Source organism: Chiloscyllium plagiosum, chromosome 12 (genome assembly GCF_004010195.1).
Source record: "Chiloscyllium plagiosum isolate BGI_BamShark_2017 chromosome 12, ASM401019v2, whole genome shotgun sequence".
In the NCBI taxonomy this organism is placed as follows: domain Eukaryota; kingdom Metazoa; phylum Chordata; class Chondrichthyes; order Orectolobiformes; family Hemiscylliidae; genus Chiloscyllium; species Chiloscyllium plagiosum.
Window position 1 is genome coordinate 77,606,417 of NC_057721.1, and position 9,785 is coordinate 77,616,201.

The window sequence follows — 9,785 nt, forward strand, 5'->3', positions numbered from 1 at the left end:
ACCATAATTCTTAATTCCTTTACTGTTCAAAAAAAATTCACTATCTTAACTTTAAAGACATTCAATGAGGAAGCCTCAACTACTTCAGTGTGTTTACGTGGTGAATCCTGTTGAGTTTCTGATGAACACTAACCCCCAGGATGTGAATAGTGGGGGATTCAGTGTTGGTAGCACCATTGATTGTCAAAGGGCAGTGGTTAGATTGTCTCTTATTAGTGATGGTCATAGTCTGGCATTTACTTGACAAAGCTTGAGGGACAGCCTTTGACTCGGCACTCTTCAGTCTTCCAGGCGCAATAATGAGAGTTGCTAGCTTTCATGCCAAGTTCATGACTGTTTATTCAGGATGATAACTTTGATGCCCTTGATATCTAGGCGATAATTTGATTCCTCAACCATCGCAGAGCCTGAGAGCACAATGTAAACACAGGCAGCATTCCACATGTTATCATTATGCCTTCCACAGCCTTCACAAATACTCTACATAATCCCAAAGAGCTCAGTATAAAATGTACTGACCTGCAACTGCAGAAGGAGGCATCAGATTTGATGGGCTCTGTCTGGTCCAGATGTATTTGATAGGGGGTGTTCCTTCACTTGAACATTTCAACATTGCATCTTTTCCAACCTCATGAGTTCCATCCACGTAACATTTTGTATTGCTTGGTCTCACTACAGCACAAACATGAAGCACAAAGGAATTCAAGGTTCTGAAGGTTAGGGATAAACTGAAATCCAACTTGAGTTAGGAATCACCACCACCTCCAGCAACAGGTTCCTCATGTTGATGTTAGGAGGTGAGTGATCACAGTTACCTCAACTGGCAATTCAACAAATTGTAAGTAATTTTAAGATAGTCTGTTGAGAAGCAGCAGTTTTGATTTGATACCTTCATTAATTAGATAAATAAAGCATATTGGTCTTGTTAACAAAATGTTTACATTAGTTCAACGCATATCAGGCCATCCATAATTCTCATAATTGTTCCCATGCTAGGACTTTGGAAGGCTAATTACAGCTGCAATGAGATCTGAAGCTGTACAGTAAACACTAGGAAAATTCAGTTTTTAAAGGGATCCCAATATCTAACACTCATTTGTAAAAAGAGGAAGATGAATTGACAAGTTATTTTAGATACATTTCATAGAGAAGGTGGCAACCGTGTAGGGGAACTCAGGCAGTGAAAAGAGTCAACAGGAGGTAGGATAGGTGTTTGAGATTGCCCGCTACAGAGAGAGAGAGGGAGAAAAAAAAACACGTGAGCGAGCAAGCATGAGAGAACACACAAGCATGAGAGACAGCGTGAGCGAGCATTATACAGAGTGGTGTTTGCAATCTGGGGACTGTGGAAGAGGTGGATTGTTTAGCTGAACAGTGAGACATTTAATATAAATCTCCACCATCACCATCCTCCCATCCTCAGCCAGATTGGAAGACACTGTGACAATCGTTTGACATGGTTATTCTGTCTTTTGTTTTTCTTTAAGGTTTTGTAAGTACAGAAGTTCTGATGTGTCAGGTGTGGATGGATTTTAAGGCCAATTTGATTATACCTAACGGATACTGCTTTCAAATTTAATAAAAATCCTTGTACAATGAAAGGGGAGTGGCCAGTTCTCCCAGCTCAGCTTTTCTCTGGTTTGTTTTGATTTTAACTGTCTGGCTGTTCAGATTTGCTGATCAAAGAAACAGTTCCATGCTGATCCTCTCCCTGTCTCGGACATCTCTCCTGTAAGAAGCTGTGTCTGATTTTACCTTTTTGCCAAATGGGTGTTTATGGGAATGTTGCAAGTATTTTGGAATGGTATCATTAAGGTGCGATAGAGTTGATTGTGTTTTTTTAAAAGTTAAGTTACTCTATATTATGTTCTCTTTTGTTTGTGTTTCATTCAGTAATATTGAAAATAAATTCTGTTTTGTTTAAAACGAAATGGTGAGACCATCTACATCACTCCTGGAATATTCACCATTAGACCTGCTTAAAACAACAAGCAAAGTTAGTGCCCAGCCTAGTAACGTGAAATGTTTTGAGGGGGTCTGGCCTGGTCCATAACAACACACAGGTTGCCATTTTTATGTGGATGAATATTGAGGCATCTGGGCATTCCACCCTGATTTTTGTTTTAAATATACCAGGTGATAGTGAGAGCCCAATTAGAAATCTGTTTCCATTTTCTCAGCAGGTATATTGGTCTTGAGGTTTGGAAAAGTCAGTCATGAAAAGGAGGTGGAATCTGTTGATTATATAAAGTGAGTGCCTTTAAGCACTTCCCGTTTGTCCCCAAGAGTGGGACCATTCCTTACTGGCGTTCCATGAAGGAAGCATCCAGCTTTTTCCAGTCTCCTCCAATCCCTCCCAATCCTCTGTAGCCTCACATTCCCACCTTCCTCCGTTTGCAACATTCCCAGTTTACACACAGCCTACTCCTCCACCAAAATCTTTTGACTCTTACCAAGATGCTGTCACCTCCTTGCTACATTTTTTCTTTTGTAGGTCCATTGTCCTGACTTCCCAACCTCAGCTGTATTCTGAGGTGCGGAATCCCAACCTTTAAGGTGAGGAGCCAATAAACATTTTCCAATCGTCGGGATAAAGATCTGTGACCAAATCATGAGGGCTTTTATGGTGCTGTAGTAGTGTCCCTAACTGGAGGCCTGGGTTCAAATCCTACCTGCTCCAAAAGTGTGTAATAACATCTCTGAAACAGGTTGATTAAAAACAAACCAATGAACAAATCCGAATAATAGTCCCACAGTACAGCATAGACCAGGATATACTGGGGGATTGGAAGAAAGGTATTCATGGGATTTCTGTACGCAAACAGATTGGATTAATCGAAGTGGCAAGGGATAGCCTTGAGGGACAATACATTCAATGTGTTAGATTACTTGGAGCAATAATATTGAAGAGAAAACCAGGGAGCAGGCTGTTCTGGATTTGATATTATGTATGAGGTAGAATTAATGAATAATCTCATAATAAAGGATCCTCTCGGGAAGAGTGATCATAGCATTCTAGGATTACAAATCAGTTTGAGGTTGAGAAAGTAGAGTCCCACACTAACATTCTGGAGTTAAACAAAGGTAATCATGTAGGCATAAGGGCAGACTTAGCCCAAGTGGGGCTAAATTGGGGCAGCATGTTGGCTCAGTTTTTAGCACTGTTATTTCATAGCGCCAGGGACCCAGGTTCGATTCCAGCATTGGGCGACTGTCTGCATGGAGGTCGCACATTCTCTAGGTGCTCCGGTTTCCTCCCACAATCCAAAGATGCGCAGGTCAGGTGAACTGGCCATCCTAAATTGCCCAGAGTGTTAGGTTCATTAGTCAGAGGGAAATGGGTCTGAATGAGTTACTCTTCGGAGGATCGGTGTGGACTTGTTGGGCCGAAAGGCCTGTTTCCACACTGTAGGGAATCCAATCTAATCAACTGGTTATAAGGAAGATTTTAAAAGGTAGAACTGTTTAGAGCAATAGCAGATGTTTAAAGAGATATTCAATTCCTTCTAACTAAAATATAATCCAGAAAGGAAGAAACATTGCAAGAGGGATGGGAAACATCCAGAGCTAAGTAATGGATATAAAGATAACATAACATAAAAAACCAAGGCAAATCATTGCTAATAGCAGGATGGAAGACTGGATACTTTTAAACATCAACTAAGGGATGCTTCAAAAAAAGTAATAACAAGAGCAATTGTAAATTATGAAAAAGAATATAGCCAAAACTTATAAAAGAATGTAAAAGGGAAGCAAATAGCTAAAGTGAATGATAGTCCCCAGAAGAGGGGATTGGAGGGGTTAATAGTCGGGAAACAGAAATGGTAAAGAATATTTTGCCTCAGTTTCCATGGTGGAGGACAGTAGTACCATTCCAATGGTAAGAGCTATCGCAAAGGTTACAGAAAATTAGGGGCTCAAAACAATCATTACTGGAGGAAAAGTACTAAGCAAACCACTGAGACTGAAAGCAGGTAAACCCTCAGGGCCTGAAGGCCTATATTTGAGGGTCTTAAAGGAAGTAGCACCAGAGATAATTAATAAATTTGTTATAATATTCCAAAGTTCCTTCAAATCTGAAATGTTCTGGTGGATAGGAAAAATGCTATTATTATGGGGGTGGCACGTGGCTCAGTGGTTAGCATTGTTGCCTCACAGCGCCAGGGACCCGGATTTGATTCCAACCTCAAGTGACTGTGTGGAATTTGCATGTCCTCCCTGTGTCTGCGCGGGTTTCCTTTGGGTGCTCCAGTTTCCTCCCACAGTCAAAGATGTGCAGGCTAGGTGAATCGGCCATACTAAATTATCCCATAGTGTTCAATGATGTGTCGGTCAGGTGCATTAGTCAGAGGAATGGATCTGGGTGGGATACTCTTTGGAGGGTCAGTATGGACTTGTTGGACTAAAAGACCTGTTTCCACACTGTAGAGATTCTATATTCTATTCAAAAAGGAATTGGACAGATAATAGGAAACTGGAAAACAGTTAGTTTAATGCATTTTTGGGAAATTGTTAGAACCTAAAGATACAAGTTTTTTCCCAGGGTGAGGGATTCAATAACAAGAGGCATTGCTTTCAAGGTGAGAGGTGGAAAGTTTAAGGGGAATACACACGGCAAGTACTTCACACAGAGGGTGGTGGGCGTCTGGAACGTGTTGCTAGCAGAGGTGGTAGAGGCAGGCACGGTAGATTCATTTAAATGCGTCTGGACAGATGCACGAGTAGATTGGGAGCAGAGGGATACAGGTGCTTAGGAATTGGGCGACAGGTTTAGACAGTACATTTGGATTGGCTCAGGCTTGAAGGGCTGAAGGGACTGTTCCTGGGCTGTAAATTTTCTTTGTTCTTTCTTTGTTCTTTGTTCTATTATTCAGAAAACATTAACAGAACATTTTGAAAGTCAAAACACAGTTCTATCAGAGTAATTATGGTTTTGATGAAGTATAAATAGTGTTTGACTTATTGTTTTTTCAAAGATGTAACTAGCAAAGTGGATAATGGGAATTTGGTCATTTGATAAAGTATATAAACAAAATAGTTATTCACAAGATCACATAGGGTTTTGGGTAAACTTAACTTGGATAGGGGCTGGCTAACCAACAGGAAGTAGGGGGTTCAGATAAATGAGTCTTTTTCTGCTTGGCAAAACATAACTAATGGTATGCCACATGCTTTGGTCCTCAGAGCCTGAACTAATTAAAACCTAAATTAATCACTCAGATGCAGGAATAGAAGCATTATTGCCAAATTTGCCAATGATCCCAAAACAGGTGGTTAAGTAGGTTGCAATGAAGAAATTAAAAATTTACAAGTGGAGCGGATTAGTTTTGGTGAAAGGGCCAAAATTTGGCAGATGGGACTTTAACATAGATAAGTATGAGTCAAAAAGTGTGGTGCCAGAAAAGCACAGCAGGTTAGGCAGCATCCGAGAAGCAGGCCAGTCAACGTTTTGAGCATAAGCTCTTCATCAGGAATGTTGGGGAGCAGGGCACAAGGGAGCCAAGAGATAAATGGAGTGGGGGTGTGTGGGGAGGGGGCTGGAGTGAAGGTAGCTGGGAGGGGCGATGGTGATAGATTGAAGTGGAGGTGGAGGGGATAGCTGGGTTATCCAAAACTTATTATGTAAAATAGAGAGAAACATCAGAGTTCTAAGGTGCAGAGAGATCTGTGTGCCCTGTTGCATGAATCTACAGGTACAACAGGTAATAAGGAAGGCAAATGGAAATTTGGCATTTATTGCAAAAGGAACATAATATAAAAGTGGGGAAGTGTTGATGTAACTGTGCAAGGCATTAGTGACACCACACCTGAAGTATTGCGTGTAATTTTTGTCCCCTTTCATGAGAAGGTATATAGTTGCCCTGGAGGATATTCAGAGGAGGTTCACTAGATTGATTCCAGAGAGGAGAGGTTTGTCATATGAAGAGAGATTGAACAGTTTGGGCCTATACTCTCTGGAATTCAGAAGAACAACAACATGAGATATAATTGAGGTATATAACAGCCAAAGACAAAATAGATGTGGAGAGATATTTCCTCTTGTGGCTCAATCTAGAATGAGAGGTTATAGCTTTAGGAATAAGGGTGGCAGATTTAAAACAGAGATGAGGAGGAATTAATTCTCTCAAAAGAGAGTGAACCTGTGGAATTCACTCCCCAGAGTGTGGTGGCCAATGGACATGGGGTAGATTTGAGGAGGAGGTAGGCAGATTTTTAACTGGCAATGGGTTAAAGAGTTATGGAGAGGGGGCAGAAAAGTGAGGTTGAGATCAGCCACAATGAAATTGAATTGTGGAGCAGGCTCGAAGGGCTGAATGGCCTACTCCTGCTCCTGGATCTTATAAATCCATTTCCAGCCAAAGACAGCTTCCTTACTCAAAACATCCAGCGTGATTGATATGGTCTTTGAACCAGGAGACTTCTTCACTTTGCAATGGTATCTTCCGGAATCACTGAGTCTCAACCTGGTGATGTTGATGGAAGCATCGCCATTTTTGGGATCTGGTGAACTGAAGTGCACACGACCTTTCATGTCTTCAAGACGTGTCTCATAGGTCCTGTCCCCTGAATAGTCAATAACCTGTTGATTAGAAAGCAGTTTAATGAGTAAGCAGCCCAGTTAGGTCAGGTAGACAGAGAGTAAGTTCACTAACACTGGTAGAATAGTGTCTGAGCAGAAATACAGTGCCATCATTTCACCTCCAGAAGGCACACTGGGGTACTTTTCAGCATTAGGTAAGGACTTGATTAGCTAAAGGTAATAGATGACCAGAGAGCATATAGGGATTGTGGTGTTAAGCTGATAAAAAACCGGAAGAGTAGAACATTTGCCTCTTGAAGCTTGCTAAACCAATCATTAAGACTTGCTTAATATTCTCTATCAATTTCATTCTCCCACACAATCCCCATCTGCCTCAATTCCCTCCAGAATCTGTTAATATTGGTCTTGAATATACTCAATGACAGTATCCATTGCTTTCTGGGATATAAAATTCCAGAATAATTCACAGCCCTCCCTGAATGAAGGAAGGAGGTTCTCCACATCTCAGCTCATCACTGCTCAGACCTTGACTTGGAGACTGTGATCTAATGTTCTGGGGAAACAACTTCAGCTGTGTCAGGTCCTTTCAGCATCTAGTGTTTTAATGTGAGTGAGTGAGTGAGTGAGTGAGTGAGTGAGTGAGTGAGAGAGAGAGAGAAAGAGAAAGCATGTGCTCAGAAAGGGAGTGTGCCACGCAAAAGTAGCATGACAAAGAGTGCAGAAGCAAGGAGAGAGCAAGAAACAAGCATGCACAGTCGGACAGGGGCAATTCTGATATTCTTTCTCTTGAGTGAGTGAGTGAGTGAGTGAGTGAGTGAGTGAGAGAGAGAGAGAAAGAGAAAGCATGTGCTCAGAAAGGGAGTGTGCCACGCAAAAGTAGCATGACAAAGAGTACAGAAGCAAGGAGAGAGCAAGAAACAAGCATGCACAGTCAGATGGGGGCAATTCTGATATTCTTTCTCTCAAAATGAGCTGAACTCAGGGTTTCTGGATCTGTTGACAGATTGTGCACTGGTCTAAATAATTGACCAATCACTGCACCTTAACCTTTAACATTTATGCCTCTAAATAGATTTAGCTGGTTAAATCTCAGGCTCGATACTCACAATGATTGGTGAATCCGCTGGATCATTGGGCGTTTTTGACCACTCGATATCCAATGGGCCGATGTCTGCTTTGTCTAGCTCAAACCTGCACTCCAACATCACGTTGTCTCCATCTCCTGCCTCTTTACGGTTTTGGGTTGGGAGAATAGTTAACCCCTGTGACCATCCTGCAGCGAAAGGAAAAGTTAACATCAACATTTTGCTGTGTATCCAACTACATCCTGCGTCAGGGACCAGAGTGCGACCTTGCACAGCAGCATTTATCTATTCTACATGTTCAGAAGTCACGTGACCCCAGATGAAGTCAGGTGAAGTCAGATGAAGGAGCAATGCTCCAAAAACTTGTGATTTCAAACAAACCTGTCGTATTATTACCTGGTGATGTGTAACATCTGACTTTGTCCACCCCAGTCCAACATCAGCACCTCCACTTCTATTCTATACATGAACTCAGAGCACCACAGCACTCCTGAGAATGTGAATAGGATATGAGCACGTAGGGAAAGAGTTACATTTTGAGTTTCGTGAAAGAAAAAAGTTCAACTAAGCATGACTCCGATCAGATAAGAACTTGCAGTAAACAATGAGGTGCTGGAGGCAAGGGTAGTGAGTTAATGAGGGGAAAAGGCATTCATTATATACAGCCATTTAACAAGAAGAAGAATTCAGTCTGTAAAAAGTCAGTTTACAAGGTGAAAAGAACTTATTATGTGAAGCCAGTTAACAAGGTTAAGAACATTCATTGTGTAACAGCAGATGGATCAATCTTTACTATCGACACTCGCTGATTGTAATGGTCACCCAATGAATATGTATGTTGCTTTATCTGGATGCTCCTCCCTGTAAGCGAATATATAATTCACTAAGAAACTGCTGTTCGAGAAAAGATGAAGAACTCATGTCTTTGTGCACATGGCCAATCATTCTCTCTTCCTCCAGGGCCTGGAATAAAAGATGAAGGAGGTCAAACTATTCCGTGTCTCTAAGCATTTTGCTTTGACTGAGGGGAGGAAAACGGGACAACACTCTTTGGCACACTTCCACCTTCTACACTCTTGTTCATGCCCCTGCCTTCTGCACATTTCGTTATGCAGTCTAGAGATGCCTGAATCTAGTGTGAAACTGTCTTGCAGGTTTTGTTTACATTTCAATTTCAAAATATCGGCACATTGCAAAACTTCTTTACTCCTGCTTATTCCAGTTTTAGCTTCATGTAGCTTGAGGTTCTGTTTATTTTGCTCTAAATCCACATTGTGACAAGATGTGCCTTGAAGAGATTTGTTCTGTTTCCTTGAAAGCAAATGCTGTAAACCAGGCAAAGAGCTGTCTGCTCTCTGCACAGCAGGGTAGCTAGCTTAGGATTTTTTTTTAAAACAGTAGACAAAAGAAGTATGATTGAGAGAGAGTCAGGCTCACACACACCCAGGGTCTCCAGGTTTTATTATCCAGTCTCCAGTGAAACTGGGATTTTGGAGGAAGGCACTGCTCTCTCTGCTGACACATTCATGTTTGAGTGTTCCTTTCATTTTAAATTTGGTGAGGGCTTATAGAATGCTCCTGCATTCAAAAAGTTAATTAAGTATTTTGACAGAGTTTCATTTAAGCCAATTTTTATAAACTATTGTCTGTATTTTAACTGTAATGTAGGAAGAAAGTGTATTTTATTTGAAACCTAATAAACTGACCAATCAAAACGCCTCTGGAAGCGATGCCTCAAACTCTAACGCTCTTTATTGAAAAGCAAGTGTATGATAGAACATAGAACATGACAGCGCAGTACAGGTCCTTCAGCCCTCGATGTTGCGCGACCTGTCATACCAACATGAAGACCATCTAACCTACACTATTCCATGTATGTCCATACTTGTCCAATGATGGAAATGTGTTGCTGGAAAAGCGCAGCAGGTCAGGCAGCATCTAGGGAACAGGAGAATCGACGTTTCGGGCATTAGCCCTTCTTCAGGAATGAGGAAAGTTGTCCAGCAGGCTAAGATAAAAGATAGGGAGGAGGGACTTGGGGGAGGGGCGTCAGAAATGTGATAGGTGGAAAGAGGTCAAGGTGAGGGTGATAGGTCAGACTGGGTCCAGCAGGCTAAGATAAAAGATAGGGAGGAGGGACTTGGGGGAGGGGCGTTCCA

General features: G+C 41.7%; 1 protein-coding gene across 2 annotated transcripts in view; it reads right to left on the reverse strand.

Moving 5' to 3' along the window:
* Positions 1 to 7,860, reverse strand: part of cxadr (CXADR Ig-like cell adhesion molecule) — a 35,456-nt gene extending 27,596 nt beyond the window's left edge. For both annotated transcript variants that reach the window (XM_043701410.1, XM_043701409.1), the window contains exons 1-3: positions 7,648 to 7,860; positions 6,376 to 6,580; positions 520 to 672 (exon numbers count right to left, since the gene is read on the reverse strand). In XM_043701410.1, the coding sequence (XP_043557345.1) occupies positions 520 to 672; positions 6,376 to 6,580; positions 7,648 to 7,845 (556 nt within the window). In that variant the 5' untranslated portion in view covers positions 7,846 to 7,860. The remainder of the gene's footprint in view (positions 1 to 519; positions 673 to 6,375; positions 6,581 to 7,647) is intronic.
* Positions 7,861 to 9,785: the final 1,925 nt, after the last annotated feature.